Below are 20,000 nucleotides of genomic sequence, written 5' to 3'. Positions count from 1 at the left end.
AACGAAATAATGAAATATAACGAAATATAACGAAATAGCACGAAATATACCGAAATATAACGAAATATAACAAAATATAACCCTTTAAAATAGTAGGCGATGAATTGACGTCATGGTCGTCTGCCAATTTTTGAAAGGAAACTACAAAATTACTAATTGTGTTAATGTTTTTATTTCACCCAACTATTAAACACAAAGATAGGAGAGAAGAACTATTTTTATTTATGAGATATATGCCTCAAATAATGCAACAGTCCACTTAACAAAAATTATAGATGCGATGGGTGTTTCAAAAGTAGTGCCTCCTATTTTTATTCCATCCGAATGGATCAGAGGAGATTGCAAATTGCATTGTTATGGTGACTGAACTTACGCATTCATGACCTGAAAGTTTCATCTCTGTGTTGTAGATATTTACGGTGTTGGACTCTAAGAAAGCAACCCTTGTCATCAACGTGCATCACAAGTAGAAATGCATAATTGAATTCTTGGCAAAAATGCGTTTAGAATGATGATGACTATGTAGAAAAATTCTGGAGCACAAAATGGTCACTCTATTCTCGTCTTCGTAGCTTTTCAACTTTTTGAGGTAAAAAATAGAAGGCTTTACTTTTGAAACGACCCTCGTATAAAGAAACTCTGATGGAAACAATTGTTCATATTTACCTTCGTTACAAATGTGCGATATCAGTAATTTTTCCACTTGCGGACACGACGTATCTATGAGGTCATGAAACATGGCATAAAAATTGCATTCATTTTTCCAGCAACTGAAATGAAATAAATTTGTTTAAATGTTTTTCTTTTGAAACATCAAATAACGTGCATGTATGGAAATGAAGGAGGACCAGTAATGGTTGAGGACACGCGTTGCATGGTGAGAAATTATATGATACAATGGATGTATGGTGCGAGTCTTAAAAACAGGTTTAGTTCTGATGATTTCGAAAAAAAGATTAAGTCTGAATAGTATAGAGAAATGTGTGCAGAACAGGAGACTTTGACGGTATGGCCACATTGAAAAAAACATTGAATTGTGCAATGGATGCTTAATGAAATAAAGTGTTTGGAGAATTGTTACGAATGCGTTTGGCGTTTGTTGTTTATGCATCATTGGATTGAAAATATTTAGTTTCTGATGTTTTGTTACTTTGTTGTTTTGATGTTTATTTGCTTTGTTACTTAAAATGCTATGTTGCTTTGTTGCTTTGTTGTTTTGTTGTTTTGTTGCTTATTTGCATTGTTGCTTAAAATGCTTTGTTGCTTTGTTGTTTTGTTGTTTTGTTGCTTTGTTGATTTGTTGTTTTGTGGCTTTGTTGCTTTGTTGTTTTGTTGCTTTGTTGTTTTGTCGCTTTGTTATTTTGTTGCTTTGTTGTTTTGTCGCTTTGTTGTTTTGTTGCTTTCTGTGTTGTTGTTTTGTTTTTTGTTGTTTTGCTGCTTTATTGTTTTGTTTTTTGTTGTTTAGTTAATTTGTTGTTTTGTTGTTTTGTCGCTTTGTTGGCGTGTTGCTTTGTTGTTTTGTTCCTTTTTTGTTTTGTTGTTTTGTCGCTTTGTTGTTTTGTTGTTTTGTTGCTTTGTTGTTTTTTTGCTTTTTTTGTTGCTTTGTTGTTTTGTTTCTTCGTTGCTTTGTTGTTGTTTTGTTGCGTTGTTGTTTTGTTGCTTTGTTGCTTTATTGTTTTGTTTTTTGTTGTTTAGTTAATTTGTTGTTTTGTTGTTTTGTCGCTTTGTTGGCGTGTTGCTTTGTTGTTTTGTTCCTTTTTTGTTTTGTTGTTTTGTCGCTTTGTTGTTTTGTTGTTTTGTTGTTTTGTTGCTTTTTTTGTTGCTTTGTTGTTTTGTTTCTTCGTTGCTTTGTTGTTTTGTTGTTTTGTTGTATTGTTGCTTTGTTGTTTTGTTGCTTTGTTGTTTTGCTGCTGTGTTGTTTGTTCGCTTTGTTGTTTTGTTGCTTTTTTGTTTTGTTGTTTTGTCGTTGTGTTGTTTTGTTGCTTTATTGTTTTGTTGCTTCGTTGTTTTGTTGCTTTGTTGTGTTGTTTTTTGTTGTTTTGTTGCTTTGTCGCTTTGTTGTTTGGTTGCTTTTTTGTTTTGTTGCTTTGTTGCTTTTTGTTTTATCGCTTTGTTGTTTTGTTGCTTTGTTGTTTTGTTGTTTTGCTGTTTTGTGGTTTTGTTGCTTTGTTGTTTTGTTGCTTTGTTGTTTTGTTGCTTTGTTGTTTTGTTGTTGTTTTTTGCTTTGTTGTGTTGTTGTTTTGTCGCTTTGTTGGTTTGTTGCTTTATTGTTTTGTTGCTTTGTTGTTTTGCTGCTTTGTTGTGTTGTTTTTTGTTGTTTTGTTGCGTTGTCGCTTTGTTGTTTGGTTGCTTTTTTGTTTTGTTGCTTTGTTGTTTTGTTGTTTTATCGCTTTGTTGTTTTGTTGCTTTGTTGTTTTGTTGTTTTGCTGTTTTGTGGTTTTGTTGCTTTGTTGTTTTGTTGCTTTGTTGTTTTGTTGCTTTGTTGTTTTGTTGTTTTGTGGCTTTGTTGCTTTGTTGATTTGTTGTTTTGTTGTTTTGTTGCCTTGTGGTTTTGTTCTTTTGTGGCTTTGTTGTTTTGTTGATTTGTTGCTTTGTTGTTGTGTTGCTTTGTTGTTTTGTTGCTTTGTTGTTTTGTTGTTTTGTGGCTTTGTTGCTTTGTTGATTTGTTGTTTTGTTGTTTTGTTGCCTTGTGGTTTTGTTCTTTTGTGGCTTTGTTGTTTTGTTGATTTGTTGCTTTGTTGTTGTGTTGCTTTGTTGTTTTGTTGCTTTGTTGTTTTGTTGTTTTGTGGCTTTGTTGCTTTGTTGATTTGTTGTTTTGTTGTTTTGTTGCCTTGTGGTTTTGTTCTTTTGTGGCTTTGTTGTTTTGTTGATTTGTTGCTTTGTTGTTGTGTTGCTTTGTTGTTTTGTTGCTTTGTTGTTTTGTTGTTTTGTGGCTTTGTTGCTTTGTTGATTTGTTGTTTTGTTGTTTTGTTACCTTGTGGTTTTGTTCTTTTGTGGCTTTGTTGTTTTGTTGATTTGTTGCTTTGTTGTTTTGTTGATTTTTTTTTTTTTTTTTTTTTTTTTTTACAAAGGCATCACCACATTATCAAGGCCCAGAGGCCACTCAAGGATAAGGGTTAAAGAGTGTACAGTAGAAATTGGTCAATATAGTAATCATTAGTAATGAAAATTTGGTAAATTTAATAACTTATATGGAACGGCTCATCAAGAACTTATTTACTTTAGACTTGAACACAACCATATTGTAGTCAGCCGGAAAGCAGGAAAACGGAAGACAATTCCACAGGCGTGCAGTTCTAAGAAAGAAGCTTTGTTCATGGAATCTACGTTTAGGTTTAGCCACAGATAAAGAGTGGGGGAAATTATTGATAGTGTTTACAGCTAGACGAGTGATTCTTGTGAAAGTTTGGCGAGGGGGGACCAAAGATTGAAGCTCAGTCGAACACTTTCCATGAAAATAACGATACATCAGAGACAAACTCGCAACATCTCTTCTGTGAGATAGAGGTTGCAAGGAGGAGAAAAGGACATCTCCTACGAGGCTACGAAGTCTATTTTGAACTCTATCAAGGCAGGACAAGTCCTTTCTAGCAGCTCCTGCCCAGATGTGGCAACAGTATTCCATCCTTGGACGTACCTGGCTCTTATATAGGTAGAGAATAGCATCAGCAGTGAGATATCTACTGGATCGATAGAAAGATCCCACCATTTTTCCAGCGGCCTTGGCAACAGATTTGATATACGTGTTCCATTTAAGATCAGGAGTAATGGTCAAGCCCAGAAGCTTGTCAAAACTTGAGGCCTCCTGAAGACGAGAGCCATTCATTTCAATTGATGACAAATGTGGATTAGAATGTTGATGATGTAAAGAGAGAAGCTTGGTTTTAGATGCATTAAAAGTAACCAGCCACTCCTTTCCCCATTGTACTACGTGCTCAAGATCAGAGGAGAGAGAATTGGAGAGAACTTGCTCGTTTACTGTCTTAGATGTGGTACCATAAATGGTAGTGTCGTCAGCATAAATGTCTACAAATGATGTAAGGATATGATTTGGAAGATCATTAATGTAGATCAGGAAAAGAGTTGGGCCCAGGATGGATCCCTGAGGGACACCGGCATTAATACTGTGAGCTTCTGATTTTTGCCCCTCAACTACTGATTTGTTGCTTTGTTGTTGTGTTGCTTTGTTGTTTTGTTGCTTTGTTGTTTTGTTGTTTTGTGGCTTTGTTGCTTTGTTGATTTGTTGTTTTGTTGTTTTGTTGCCTTGTGGTTTTGTTCTTTTGTGGCTTTGTTGTTTTGTTGATTTGTTGCTTTGTTGTTGTGTTGCTTTGCGGCGTTGTTGTTTCGTTGTTTTGTTGCTTATTTGCGTTGCTGCTTAAAATGCTTTGTTGCTTTGTTGTTTTGTTGCTTTGTTTCTTAATTGTTTTGTTGCTTTGTTGTGTTGTTGTTTTGTTGCTTTGTTGTTTTGTCTCTTTGTTGTTTTGTTGTTTCTTTGCTGTGTTGCTTTGTTGTTTTGTTGCTTTGTTGTTTTGTTGTTTCTTTGCTGTGTTGCTTTGTTATTTTGTTGTTTTGTTGTTTCTTTGTTGTGTTGCTTTGTTGTTTTGTTGTTTCTTTGTTGTGTTGCTTTGTTGTTTTGTTGCTTTGTTGTTTTGTGTTTTTTTTGCTTTGTTTTTTGTTGTTTTGTTGTTTTGTTGTTTTGTTGATTTGTTGTTTTGTTGTTTTGTCGCTTTGTTGTTTTGTTGCTTTGTTGTTTTGGTGCTTTGTTGTTTTGTTGTTTTGTTCCTTTTTTGTTTTGTTGTTTTGTCGCTTTGTTGTTTTGTTGCTTTTTTGCTTTGTTGTTTTGTTGCTTTGTTGTTTCGTTGCTTTGTTCTTTTGTTGTTGGTTTTTTTGTCTCTTTGTTGTTTTGCTTTGTTTTTTGTTGTTTTGTTGTTTTGCTGTTTTGTGGTTTTGTTGCTTTGTTGTTTTGTTGCTTTGTTGTTTTGTTGCTTTGTTGTTTTGTTGTTTTGTGGCTTTGTTGCTTTGTTGATTTGTTGTTTTGTTGTTTTGTTGCCTTGTGGTTTTGTTCTTTTGTGGCTTTGTTGTTTTGTTGATTTGTTGCTTTGTTGTTGTGTTGCTTTGTTGTTTTGTTGCTTTGTTGTTTTGTTGTTTTGTGGCTTTGTTGCTTTGTTGATTTGTTGTTTTTTTGTTTTGTTGCCTTGTGGTTTTGTTCTTTTGTGGCTTTGTTGTTTTGTTGATTTGTTGCTTTGTTGTTGTGTTGCTTTGCGGCGTTGCTGTTTCGTTGTTTTGTTGCTTTTTTGCGTTGCTGCTTAAAATGCTTTGTTGCTTTGTTGTTTTGTTGCTTTGTTTCTTAATTGTTTTGTTGCTTTGTTGTGTTGTTGTTTTGTTGCTTTGTTGTTTTGTCTCTTTGTTGTTTTGTTGTTTCTTTGCTGTGTTGCTTTGTTGTTTTGTTGCTTTGTTGTTTTGTTGTTTCTTTGCTGTGTTGCTTTGTTATTTTGTTGTTTTGTTGTTTCTTTGTTGTGTTGCTTTGTTGTTTTGTTGTTTCTTTGTTGTGTTGCTTTTGTTGTTTTGTTGCTTGGTTGTTTTGTTGCTTTGTTGTTTTGTTGTTTTGTTGCTTTATTGTTTTGTTCCTGTTTTGTTTTGTTGTTTTGTTGCTTTGTTGTTTTGTTATTTGTTGTTTTGTTGCTTTGTTGTTTTGTTATTTGTTGTTTTGTTGCTTTGTTGTTTTGTTTTTTGTTGTTTTGTTGCTTTGTTGTTTTGTTGTTTTATTGGATTGTTCCTTTTTTGTTTTGTTGTTTTTTTTTTGTTTTTTTTTATTACATTTTCACCCCAAACAAGGCAAATTGCCACTTTGGTGTAGGGGGCTACTATCAGGGGAAACAACTGCTGGGGTACTATGTAGGGATTTGGGCAGCAAGGTGTCGGTTCACGTTACACTTGAACTTCTGCACGTCAGTACTGTTGGTGAAGCAGGGACCTGGAATGGAATTCCAGAGTCTAGCGGTTCTGGGGAAGAAACTATTGGAGTAAAAAGATCTTTTACATCTAGGGATCTCTACAGTGTGGGGGTGGGATTTAGCAGCCTGTCGGGTTTGTCGAGGGTGCTCACGTCGTGGGGGCACTAGTGATTGCAGTTCGTCAGAGCATTCGCCACTAAAATACTTGTAGAAAAGGCAGAGGGACGCAACATTTCGTCGATGGGACAGAGGCTGAAGCTTAGATGCAAGTTCAGGGCCTATCAGGTTTGCGACTCTCTTTTGAACCTTGTCAAGGAGCGATAGACTAGTAGCAGATGCACCAGCCCAGATGTGGCAGCAATACTCCATACATGGGCGAATGGTGGCCTTATAGAGGTACAGGATACTTTCGGGTGTTAGTAGTTTTCTAGCACGGTAGAGAGAGCCCACCTTTCTTGCAGCGGCCCTGGCAATGCCTTCAATGTAATTGTTCCAACTCATGTTTCCTGTGAACGTTAGGCCAAGGAGCTTGAAAGACATACTCTCAGATAAAGAGTCGTTGGCCATTGCTATAGGTGGTAGAGAAGGTTTCTTGTAATTATTGAATGAAACCAGTTTAGTCTTGGCGGCATTGAACGTGACCATCCATTTTTGTCCCCATTCCACTACTGATTGGAGGTCATCCTCTAGTGTTTCTGCCATTACTTTAGATATATGTTCATTTGTTTTCCTGTCGTGCCTGCTATAGAGTGTGGTGTCATCAGCATATATACCCATCTCAGAGGCAATTTTGTCGGGGAGGTCATTTATGAATATCAGGAACAGTAGAGGTCCAAGGATAGATCCCTGGGGCACTCCCGCATTTATACCATATTGTTTAGATGTACGACCATCGAGGACAACCTGGATTTTTCTCTTATCTAAGAAGGATTTAATTATGTTAAGTATTCTACCAGTGATACCATATGATCTAATCTTCCTGAGGAGACCCTCATGCCATACCCTGTCAAAAGCCTTAGATATATCTAGAGCTACCGCTCTGCCCTCCCCAGCTTTGTCCAGTGAATGGTATATACGTTCAGAGATCACAGTTAGGATGTCTGCTGTGGAACGGGCTTGTCTAAATCCATATTGTTTGTCAGTCAGTAGTTTAGCATCTGTAAGATGATGGACTAGAGCATGGTTAATTATGGTCTCAAATATTTTGGCAAAAAGTGGGAGGAGGCTAATGGGGCGATAATTTGATGGGTCTGTCCTTTCGCCAGAATTCTTGAATACTGGTACAACAGAAGCAGTTTTCCAACAGCCCGGAAAGCAAGCTTCATCAAGGCATTTGTTGTAGAGTTTGGAGAGAACTGGAGCTACTTCGGCTGAGCACTTTTTTAATAGCACAGCTGGGATAAGATCGGGTCCACATGCTTTTGAGGTGTCAAGGTTTTTTATGATAGCATGCACCTGAGCAGGGGTGGTTTTCAGATCATCTAGTGTGGCGTCTGTCCACATAGGAAAGTCAGGTAGGGGGGTGGTTGGAAGGGTCCAGTGTGGAGTTTGAGGCAAACCGACTGGCAAGCATGTTAGCCTTGTCGGTTGCTGAGGAGGCAACCTCGTGATTGTTGGTTAGTGGGGGAATTGTTGATTGCCCATTATTTACTACACTGTTGTTTTGTAGCTTTGTTGTTTTGTTTTTTGTTTTTTTGTTTCTTTGTTGTTTTGTTGTTTTATTGTTTTGTTCCTTTTTTATTTTGTTGTTTTGTAGCTTTGTTGTTTTGTTGCTTTGTTGTTTTGTTGTTTGTTGTTGTGTTGTTTTGTTTTTTGTTGTTTTGTTGTTTTGTTTTTTTGTTGTCTTGTTGCTTTGTTGTTTTGTTGTTTTACTGTTTTGTTCCTTTTTTGTTTTGTTGTTTTGTAGCTTTGTTGTTTTGTTGCTTTGTTGTTTTGTTCCTTTGTTTCTTTGTTGTTGGTTTTTTTGTTGTTTTGTTGCTTTGTTGTTCTGTTGCTTTTTTGTTTTGTTTTTTGTTGTTTTGTTGCTTTGTTGTTTTGTTTTTTGTTTTTTTGTTGCTTTGTTGTTTTGTTGCTTTGGTGTTTTTTTTTTGTTTGTCGCTTTGTTGTTTGGTTGTTTTATTTTTTTCCTTTTTTATTTTGTTGTTTTGTTGCTTTGTTGTTTTGTTCCTTTCTTTCTTTGCTGTTTGTTTTTTGTTGTTTTGTTGCTTCGTTGTTTTGTTGCTTTGTTGTTTTGTTTTTTGTTGTTTTGTTGCTTTGTTGTTTTGTTTTTTGTTGTTTTGTTGCTTTGTTGTTTTGTTTTTGTTGTTTTGTGGCTTTGTGTTTTGCTGCTTCTTTTGTTGCTTTGTTGTTTTGTTGCTTTGTTGTTTTGTCGCTTTGTTGTTTTCTTTCTTTGTTGTTTTGTTGTTTTGTTGCATTGTTGCTTTGTTGTTTTGTTTTTGTTGTTTTGTTGCTTTGTTGTTTTGTTGCTTTTTTGTTGCTTTGTTGTTTTGTTTCTTTGTTGCTTTGTTGTTTTGTTGCTTTGTTATTTTGTTGTTTTCTTGCTTTGTGGCTTTGTTGATTTGTTGCTTTATTGTTTTGTTGTTTTGTTGCTTTGTTGTTTTGTTGTGTTGTGGCTTTGTTGCTTTGTTGATTTGTTGCGTTTTTGTTTTTTTGCTTTGTTGTTTTGTTGTTTTGTTGCTTTGTTATTTTGTCGATTTGTTGTATGGTTTTTTTGTTGCTTTGTTGTTTTGTTGTTTTGTTGCTTTGTTGTTTTTTTGATTTGTTGCTCTGTTGTTTTGTTGCTTTGTTGTTTTGTTGCTTTATTGGTTGGTTTTTTGTTGTTTTGTTTCTTTGTTTTTTCGTTTTTTTGTTTTGTTGCTTTGCTATTTTGTTGATTTTTTGTGTTGCTTTGTTGTTTTGTTGCTTTGTTGTTTTGTTGCTTTGTTGTTTTGTTGCTTTGTTGTTTTGTTGTTTTGTTGTTTTGTTGCTTTGTTGTTTTGTTGCTTTGTTGTTTTGTTGTTTCTTTGCTGTGTTGCTTTGTTGTTTTGTTGGTTTGTTGTTTTGTTGCTTTGTTGCTTTGTTGTTTTGTTGTTTTTTGCTTTGTGCTTTGTTGTTTTGTTGCTTAGTTGTTTCGTTGTTTTGTTGTTTTGTTGCTTTGTTGTTTTGCCGCTTTGTTGTTTTGTTGTTTTGTTGCTTTGTTGTTTTGTCGTTTTGTTGTTTTGTTGCTTTGTTGTTTTGTTGTATTGTTGTTTTGTTGCTTTGTTGTTTTGTTTTTTTGTTGCTTTGTTGTTTTGTTGCTTTTTGTTTTTTCGCTTTGTTGTTTTGTTACTTTGTTGTTTTGTTGCTTTGTTGTTTTGTTGTTTTGTTGCTTTGTTGTTTTCTCGCTCTGTTGTTTTGTTGTTTTGTTGCTTTGTTGTTTTCTCGCTCTGTTTATTGTTGTTTTGTTGCTTTGTTGTTTTGTCGTTTTGTTGATTTGTTGCTTTGTTGTTTTGTTGCTTTTTCGCTTTGTTGTTTTGTTGCTTTGTTATTTTGTTGTTTTTTTTTGCTTTGTTGTGTTGTTGTTTTGTCGCTTTGTTGTTTTGTTGCTTTGTTGTTTTGTTGTTTTTTTGCTTTGTTGCTTTGTCGATTTGTCGCTTTCTTGTTTTTTCGCTTTGTTGTTTTGTTGCTTTGTTGTTTTGTTGCTTTGTTGTTTTGTTGTTTTGTTGCTTTTTTGCTTGGTTGTTTTGTCGCTTTGTTCCGAAAACTCGCTCTGGCTTTTTTCCATTTTCTAGTTATTCAGTTGTTTTTGTTTCTGAACATTCCTAGCATAACATTTGTTTTTAAAACTTAACATTATTTTGTCTACATTTCATTACTGTATTCTTCGTTAAATTCCAGAACTTGACCTCACACCCTTTTCGTTCGTCTTGCAAAAAATAAATATAAATAAACAATCTTGCAATTAAGTATAAACACTTCTTCCAATAGAGTGTACATAATTATTTCAATGAAGAATGAGCAGTTCTAAGAATAGTTTTGCAATGGATACTATTGGATCTTTCAAATGAAGATTAAAGAGTACTACAATGGCTTTGGATGTATGCAATATATGGCAATAATTGGATATATGCAATATATGACAATAATCTCTTACCCCACAGAAAGTAAGTAATAAATAAAAGGTTTACCTATAAGATACATCATCCGTTGCGTTGATAACACAAGTATTTTCTTTATCACTATAGACTGCATTAACAATGTATATCTTCATGTTCAGCGGACATTTGATTTCGTGTTCTTCATCTTCTCGCGTAAGTTGAGAAAAATGTAATTCATTTTGACCTGAATGAAAAAAATTTTTTTTTAATTAATGGTTGAACTTTTGTTAACAAAAGCAGAATGTTGTTGTTAAAAAGAAGGAATGATCTCCAATAAATACTTGGTTGATTCAGTGTAGCAGATTCAGCAGCTTTGAGTGCATCTTTTAGAAAAACTCGGGGACGTGAGTTTCAAAAACAAAAAAGGTTAATCTGTTCAATTTGAAATGTGTTGAAATGAGGAAAAAAGGATGTAAGAAATATGGGAGTGGCAGATGAGAAATTAGACAGACGCTGATTGGAAGCGAATCGATATGCATCGAATTAAATAAGGTTTCAAATCATTAGCTAGACCTCCCCCATCCTCTCTTTCTCTCTCTCTTTCTCTCTCTCTCACACACACTCTTTCTCTCTCTCTCTCTCTCTCTCTAACTAATCTACGATGTTTAAATCTGTAATATAAATCTCACCTGTCTGTTTAAAGGTATGTTTGTATGTATGTATGTGTTCCTAAAACTTTCGACAGAGACGACAGTTTTTCACAAGATTGGTATCATTTGGAAGCTCAACCCTTCGGACGACAAATATCGAAAAATTGGCTAAAATATTAATTCCTTCACTCTCAACTTTTCTACAGGGAGAGGTCGCTTTTTCGCCGATATTTTCGAAAAATCATCCCTTCTTTCCGATTGACTAGCCTTCATTGAAAACTTCGCCACTTACAGTTTGTTGATGGACGCAACGGCAATGATGTCACGTTCTGGGTTTTTTTTTTTTTTTTTTTTTTTTTTTTCACGTTCTTTTCCTCCTTCACGGTACGGGTTCGAGCCTGCCTTCCTACTACCACTTTCATTTTTTTTCTTTTCTTTTTCTTTTTTCTTTTTTTTGTTCAACACACACCTCCAAACACTCGGACAACACCGGGCAACACTCAGGCTAGCACTGAATAAAGAACAGAACGTCGACATCGTAATCATGTGTGTCGATTAATCGCAATTAACAACGACTGTTAAAAAGAGAAACTCAACACGCAGGAAGAAATAACTACAAAACGACCAGATGATATAAACATCAGCAAGTGGCCGAGTGTGGTATATATCTACTTTTTTTAACATGGAGGATGCTCATTCAACTGGAACTGCCGAAGACTTAAGGCAAATAAAAACAAATTACTATTGTTAATATCTCATGACGTATCATCTGCCTCCAGGAAACATTTCTGAAAACACATGATAACATCACTACAAAAAACTACACCCAATACAACTTTATACACAATACTGGACAGAGGGCCTCCGGAAGTGTATCGACATCCCTCAGAACGAAATAACTCTAGACACCACATTACAAGTAATTGCTGTGAAAACCACTTTGCATGAAACCATCAACATTTGCTCCATGTATATCCCACCACATGACTCCTAAATGAAGCCAAAGTCAACAAAATAATAGAACAACTTCCTAAACCATACATCCTACTAAGAGACTTCAACAGCCACAACATCATATGGGGAAGCAATAAAACAAACGCAAAAGGTAAAAAACTAGAAATTATCATCAACAGTAACAATCTGTCCCTCATGAACCAAATCTCCAATACATACCTCCACCCTGCCTCAGGTACATACTCAGCTATTGATTTGTCGCTATGTCTCAAAAGTAGGATTCAACTTATAGTTGAATCCTACTTGTGAGACATCGGCCCGAGTTTTTTTATAGGAACCTGGGCTGATGTCTCACAAGAAGGATTTTACACTCCCCAGGACGATTCCATCCAACAAGAGAAACTGGCGAGTATATTAATATTAGATTCAATGTGAGATACTATATAATCTATCTATGTAAGTTTATTCTTCATCTTTTAAAAACGATAAAATTGTCACTCTAGAAAAGACGACATGATTTCATTTCCGTTTCATGAAAACCGGTTTTTTTTATTGCAGACCATCTACTAGTTGGCCAGTTGTGTACAAATCCCAAGAGCGATAGGAGCCTTCTATCATGTCTGAAAATGACACAATGTTCAACGAGCGAGATCGGAGATGTGACGCTGTATAACTCATGCTCTCTACCGATCCAAGTTATGACAACAGGACCATTGCCAGCACCCTCAAAATGCATCGCTAGATTGCTACGAATAACAGGGGTGTGGCCAGGGTGATAAAAAATGTATACGTATGTATATATACTAGCAGAGAGACCCGACTTTGCCCGGGATTGAATGATGATCAACGAATGTTTCACACTCCCATATTTTTTGTTGTGCTAGAAACAAAAACATTCGAACACACCCCTACCTTATCAAAGAACCTACTGCTAGTTTTATATACCTGGCCTTTCTACTTGTGCGGTGATAAAACTTCTGAAATACACTTATGATGTTAAACTGCATAAGGGTGTTAACTTTATTCAAAATGTTACTGTTCCTTCTTTAATCAGATGTTTTCCTTTATCGATTTCCGATATTTATCGGAGACATTCCATTACAAAACCTATTTAAGAACACTCCAAGGCACATAAAGTACATTTGTGTTAAATTTATAAAACAATCCGCCCAACCGTTTCGGAATCTATAGGGAATGAACACAAATACACACACAAAGTGCCTTATTTTATATATACTTGTATAGCCATACTGATGAGTTGTGATACAACGAAGCAGTACTGTATGTGGATGAATATATATATATATATATATATATATATATACAGTTACAATCGAACCTTCTCAAATGTTTGTGAATACATAATTTAAACAAGCACTTGAATAATACTGGACATAGCGCCATTTTTATCAATAGTGTTTTTTTTAAATAATTTTTTGATTTTTAATTTATGTTAGTAAAAAAAGAAGAAAAAGAAACAAACGAATAGAAAAAAAAATCACAAAAATCTATTTAGATATATGTGTGTGTATGTGCATGCGCGAGTGTGTGCGTGCGTACATATATATATATATACATATATATATATATATATATATGTGTGTGTGTGTGCGCGCGTGCATGTGTGTGTGCGTGTGTGTGTATGCGTGCATGCATGTGTGTGCGTGTGAGCATGTGCTTGTGTGTCCATGTGTGTTTGTGTATATATATATATGTGCGTGTGTGTGTGTGCACATGTACGTGCGTGTGGGTATATGTGTGTGGGTATGTATGTATATGTGTGAATATATGTACATTTGTGTGTATATGTGTGCGCGCGCAAACCCGAGATCATTTCGGATAAATATGGTCACGAAAATTCACGCGAAAAAACTTCAAGAAAATTCCAATAATTTTACTCACCTGACATACAACGGTAATGCAAATCTAAATATTTTTTCACACCTGCGGGACAAGCTGTTTTCATGCCGTCATCAACTTTGGCAAAATGGCATTCTTGTTTGTAGTTACATCTGAAAAAAATAAAATATTGTTTCAATATTTAAGATTTTTCTGTAGATAAATTTGTCAGGATGACTTGACATGAAGATATTTTTTCTACAAGTAAACCTTGACTAAATATTCAAATTCACGTTTTGTATTCGCATCCCAAATAAGATCTCTTCACTTATGACTAACGCATTACTAGTTTTTATGAGGATTCGCACACCTTTTCCAAGTGATGTTACCTTAAATAACAGCACGAAGCTGGATACTCCGCCAGACTAGATGAATTCTTGTCCTGGAACTACAAGAAAGACATTTTACACCATTTTTAAATGGTTAAATGGAGAGAGGAAAAATGTGTCCCCCAACTTCTTTACTAGTTCAGTGGCTGAAAGGTAAAGAAGAATTTTAATTGAATATTCAAATATCCATGTATCTCATAAAGAAATCACGTGTTTGTCTTAGGAAAGGAACCTTTTGATTTCTTAGAAATTTGACAGGAGTAAAACGAAACAAAAAAGAAACATAAAAAAAATGTTATCAATTGAGAAACAGTTTCAGTTGTTGTTGTTGTTGTGATTAGTCGTGAAGAGTTACAGAGAAAGTGTTCGTGAAAAAAAATCGATTCTATCTTCTAATTTATAAAATTCACTTTGTCAGTCGGTCTGTCTGTCGGTCGGTCTGCCTTCATATTTTCAAACTATATCTCTTCCGAAACTAAAAGTCGCAGAGCGGCGCTATGGGCCTCAAATGATTGGATTTTTTATAGACTGCTCTTTTATGGGTCTTTAGTGGGTTAAAATAGCTTTTAAAAGGTTAAAAAATGGGTAAAAATTGAAAAAATCGTTATACATTTTGTACATTCATCTTAGTTTATTTTTAATCAGCTTATATGCGTGTCACGTTTGTACAGTGGTAACGTCACCAGCTTTGATTGCTACAGTTTTGTTTTCGGTTTTGATTCTAGCTGATGGCACCCAAATACTTTTTGGTTTTTACTTTTGAAATCACGACTCTATAATAATATATACGAAATCTGGACAAATTAATTCATATTTAAGCGTATTTTACACAAGTATTATATAGCATTATTATAGTATTATATAGTATTATAATAGTATTATATAGTATTATTATAGTATCATATAGTATTATTAGAGTATTATATAGTATTATTATAGTATTATATAGTATTATAATAGTATTATATAGTACTATTATAGTATTGTATAGCATTATTATAGTATTATATAGTATTGTAATAGTATTATATAGTATTATTATAGTATTATATAGTATTATTAGAGTATTATATAGTATTATTATAGTATTATATAGTATTATAATAGTATTATATAGTACTATTATAGTATTATATAGCATTATTATAGTATTATATAGTACTATGATGGTATTATATAGTACTATAATAGTATTATATAGTATTATTATAGTATTATATAGTATTATTATAGTATTATATGGTATTATATAGTATTATCATAGTATTATATAGTATTATTAAAGTATTATTATAGTATCATATAGTATCATTAAAGTATTATATAGTATTATTAAAGTATTATAATATTATCATAGTATTATATAGTAGCATTATAGTATTATTTTAGTATTATTATAGTATCATATAGTATTATTATAGTATTAGTATAGTGTTATACAGTATTATATAGTATTATATAGTCTTATATAGTATTATTATAGTATTATATAGTATTATTATAGTATTATTATAGTATTATAGAATTATTATTGTATTATATAGTATTATTAAAGTATTATATAGAATTATTGTTATAGTATTATATAGTATTATTATAGTATTGTTATAGTATTATTATAGTATTATACAGTATTATATAGTATTATTATAGTATTATAGTATTATTATAGTATTATGTAGTATTATTATAGTATTATTATAGTATTATAATAATATTATTATAGTATTATTATAGTATTATATAGTATTATTATAGTATTATAGTATTATTATAGTATTATATAGTATTATTATAGTATTATATGGTATTACTATAGTATTATATAGTATTTTTATAGTACGATAGTATTATTATAGTATTATTATAGCATTGTCCGGCGTTGCCCTGGTTTTTAGAGGCCTGTGTGGTTGGGGGGGGGGGGGTAAAATTAAAACAAAGCGAAATCATAACTCTGTTTGAATATTATAAATACAAACAACTATTAAAATATTATAAAGACAAACAATGTTTAAACTATTAAAAAAATCGTGTTAAAAAAAAAACACTTAAAAAAATGAACGCGATGCAATACGAACAGGCCAGTGGTGCCCGCGTGTTTGAAAACCCCAAAAATGTTTGGAAGGGTGGGGTTGAACTCGAATCATTGAGGCGAAAGCGCCCCCCCCCCCAAAAAAAAACGTGATAAATTAACTAAAAAGTGAATTAGATCATATATCAATTCTGCAGTGAAGTTTGTTTTGGTTTAGTTTCAGTAGTCACATCACACTCTAATTCTAAATTAATGTTTTTGTTTTCTCGAATTCTAAATGAATTTATTTGTTTTGATTTTGATTCAAGTGTAATGCAAGTGAATTCATGATATCATTGCATTGTAATGTTTGTATATAAATAAATGTTGAATTGAAAGTACTAATAAATAAAGGTCATAGTTGGACTTCACGGTTAGAGTCGTTAAAACCGGAAGTAAAATCCGGTTAGTCTCGCAGATTGCATCTTACACTAACGAAAAAAAAAAAGCAAAAAGAAAACAATAATAGTAATCGCGTTTGTTTTTTTTTTTTTTTTTTTTTTTTTTTCTATTTTATTATGGAAAAAACAGAAAGCATAAATCAGGGAAAAAGGTTTAAAAAAAAAAAAAAAACGGAATAAGTAACCTTGTACGATTCCAAACCAGTGTCTTTCCTCGTAGTGTTCCTTGTGAACTCATCTGCTGCGGTGTAAATGGGGAGAGGGGAAAGGAGGAATCTAATAGAGAGAAAAGATGTTGCAACTTCCATAGAATCTAAGCGATTTTGGCAGTGGACTCTCACCGGAAAAAATATAGGAATGTACCATTGTCGAGGAATTGTAGAGGTAATAGGCCTATAGCAAACCTAAGATAATGTGCTACAGTCTGTACGTATTACATTTGCATGTAATGTCATGATTTTTAATCCTATTAAGATCAAAGTCGGAGAAGAAAAATGAGTTCATTTTATTTATATAGATAGATAGATAGATAGATAGATAGATAGAAGAAGATTATAGTATTATTATAGTATTATATAGTATTATATAGTATTATTATAGTCTCATTATAGTATTATATAGTATCATTATAGTATTATATAGTATCATTATAATATTATATAGTATTATTATAGTATTATTATGGTATGATTATTGTATTATTAAAAAGTGCTCGGCCGAAGTAGCTCCAGTTCTCTCCAAACTCTACAACAAATGCCTTAATGAATCTTGCTTTCCAGGCTGTTGGAAAACTGCTTCTGTGGTACCAGTATTCAAGAATTCTGGCGAAAGAACTGGCCCATTAAATTATCGCCCTATTAGCCTCCTCCCACTTTTTGCCAAAATATTTGAGACCTTAATTAACCATGCTCTAATCCAGCACCTTACAGATGCTAAACTTCTGACCGACCAACAATATGGATTTAGACAAGCCCGTTCCACAGCAGACATCCTCACTGTAATCTCTGAACGCATATACTATTCACTGGACAAAGCAGGAGAGGGCAGAGCGGTAGCTCTAGATATATCTAAGGCTTTTGACAGGGTATGGCATGAGGGTCTCCTCAGGAAGATTAGATCATATGGTATCACTGGTAGAATACTTAACATAATTAAATCCTTCTTAGATAAGAGAAAAATCCAGGTTGTCCTCGATGGTCATACATCTAAACAATATGATATAAATGCGGGAGTGCCCCAGGGATCTATCCTTGGACCTCTACTGTTCCTGATATTCATAAATGACCTCCCTGACAAAATTGCCTCTGAGATGGGTATATATGCTGATGACACCACACTCTATAGCAGGCATGACAGGAAAACAAATGAACATATATCTAAAGTAATGGCAGAAACACTAGAGGATGACCTCCAATCAGTAGTGGAATGGGGACAAAAATGGATGGTCACGTTCAATGCCGCCAAGACTAAACTGGTTTCATTCAATAATTACAAGAAACCTTCTCTACCACCTATAGCAATGGCCAACGACTCTTTATCTGAGAGTATGTCTTTCAAGCTCCTTGGCCTAACGTTCACAGGAAACATGAGTTGGAACAATTACATCGAGGGCATTGCCAGGGCCGCTGCAAGGAAGGTGGGCTCTCTCTACCATGCTAGAAAACTACTAACACCTAAAAGTATCCTGTACCTCTATAAGGCCACCATTCGCCCATGTATGGAGTATTGCTGTCATATTTGGACTGGTGCATCGGCTACTAGTCTCTCGCTCCTTGACAAGGTTCAAAAGAGAGTCGCCAATCTGATAGGCCCTAAACTGGCATCTAAGCTTCAACCTCTGTCCCATCGACGAAACGTTGCATCCCTCTGCCTGTTCTACAAGTATTTTAGTGGTGAATGCTCTGACGAACTGCACGCACTTGTGCCCCCACGACGTGAACACCCTCGACAGACCCAACAAGCTGCAAAATCCCACCCCCACACTGTAGAGATCCCTAGATGTAAAAGATCTTTCTACTCCAGTAGTTTCTTCCCCAGAACCGCTAGACTTTGGAATTCCATTCCAGGTCACTGCTTCCCCAACTGTACTGACATGCAGAAGTTCAAGTGCAACGTGAACCAACATCTCGCTGCCCAAATCCCTACATAGTACCCCAGTAGTTGTTTCCCCTGATAGTAGCCCCCTACACCAAAGTGGCAATGTGCCTTGTTTGGGGTGAAAATGTAATAAAAGAATTTTTTTTTTTTAATTTTAGTATTATTATAGTATTATATAGTATTAATATAGTATAATATATATATATATATACATACATACATACATATATATATATATATATATATATATATATATATATATATATATATATATATAAAGTTTTTTAATTTTTTTTCATAATATTATTTTGTATTCCTGCACGTCACCATTTGAAAACGAATAAAGAAAAGTTATAAGCTTTTATACTTTTCGTATTCTTTTTTATACATTTCCATTCATATATATATATATATATATATATATATATATATATATATATATATATATATATATATATATACATATATATACATATATATATATATATATATATATATATATATATATATATATATATATATATATATAAATTATAATAAGTTTACCAAGGTAATCAAAATGGTAAACTTAAAATATATTATAAATATTAAAGAGTTCATATTTACAAGTAAAGTAATCTCAACCAGATGTAAAAAGCTCAATAAAACCGAAAAGGAAATAGAGCTTATAATATAAAGAGGCGAGGCATTATTATTCATATATTATTTCAACATACACATATAAATATCATTATTATTCATATATTATTTCAACATACACATATAAATATCGTTATTGGCAGAACTCAGATACGAGTATACATTTTGCTCAATTAGGAATGAGCCAGCCCCAGCTGCAAAGTGTTTTAAATGATCCACGAGAGACAACTTCGTGTCGCACCAAGCTTTTGATGTCACTATTCGCTGCAGCAAACATGTGCTTGACATGCAGGTTCGGGAAGACATCTTGCAGCAGGTTGCTGGTACACCAATATGTGGAGTACCGCCTTGTCGCCTACTCGACAGGAGAGTTTATGCGGGGGTGCATCTTCCCCATTGAATTAAACACACACTTAGATACCAACCTGGAAATTTATACGATTCGGCGCGGTATATCTATGTTGTCTAGCCTTTCCAAATGGTCACCCATCTGGTATTTGCTAATCTCATTGTTGCTTAACTTAACGTGATTGTGCCGTATCTCATATAAATATGCATAAATAACATCAAAACTTGATGACCAATACTTTTTAGAAGATGGGTGGTCTCATCAATAACAACAAGTACAAGTTTTGCCACACAAAAGTAGAGAGTGTGAGCTACTTAGCATCCAAATGTAAAGGTTGTGCTGGTGAACGGCTACTATACGATGCGACACTAATAGAGTGTGTAAATATCTCCACTGGACCATCTGTAAAAAGTTAAATATCGAATAAAGCAGCAAATTCTGGGAACATATACCAGAAACAACAGGTGGAAGTAATGCATACACCATCCGCTATGACTATTTTTCAGCCAATAATTAAAGGGAAATAACTAATTTTAGAGTTATTTCCCTTTAGTCACTGGCTAGAAATTTTAGAGTTATTTCCCTTTAGTTACTGGCTGGAA

The 20,000-nt window shown here is 33.8% G+C and overlaps 1 protein-coding gene across 1 annotated transcript in view; it reads right to left on the bottom strand.

Annotated features, from left to right (window-relative positions):
* LOC145241294 (uncharacterized) overlaps positions 1–20,000 on the bottom strand; it is a 64,375-nt gene that overhangs the window by 31,083 nt on the left and 13,292 nt on the right. The window contains exons 3-5 of the mRNA XM_080104040.1: positions 13,516–13,625; positions 10,100–10,253; positions 667–770 (exon numbers count right to left, since the gene is read on the bottom strand). Coding sequence (XP_079960166.1) covers positions 667–770; positions 10,100–10,253; positions 13,516–13,625 — 368 coding nt within the window. The remainder of the gene's footprint in view (positions 1–666; positions 771–10,099; positions 10,254–13,515; positions 13,626–20,000) is intronic.

The sequence above is a fragment of the Euprymna scolopes genome, chromosome 20, assembly GCF_053919585.1.
Source record: "Euprymna scolopes isolate OS-2025 chromosome 20, ASM5391958v1, whole genome shotgun sequence".
Classification (NCBI taxonomy): Eukaryota; Metazoa; Mollusca; class Cephalopoda; order Sepiida; family Sepiolidae; genus Euprymna; species Euprymna scolopes.
This window is presented reverse-complemented; position numbering and strand designations above follow the sequence as displayed.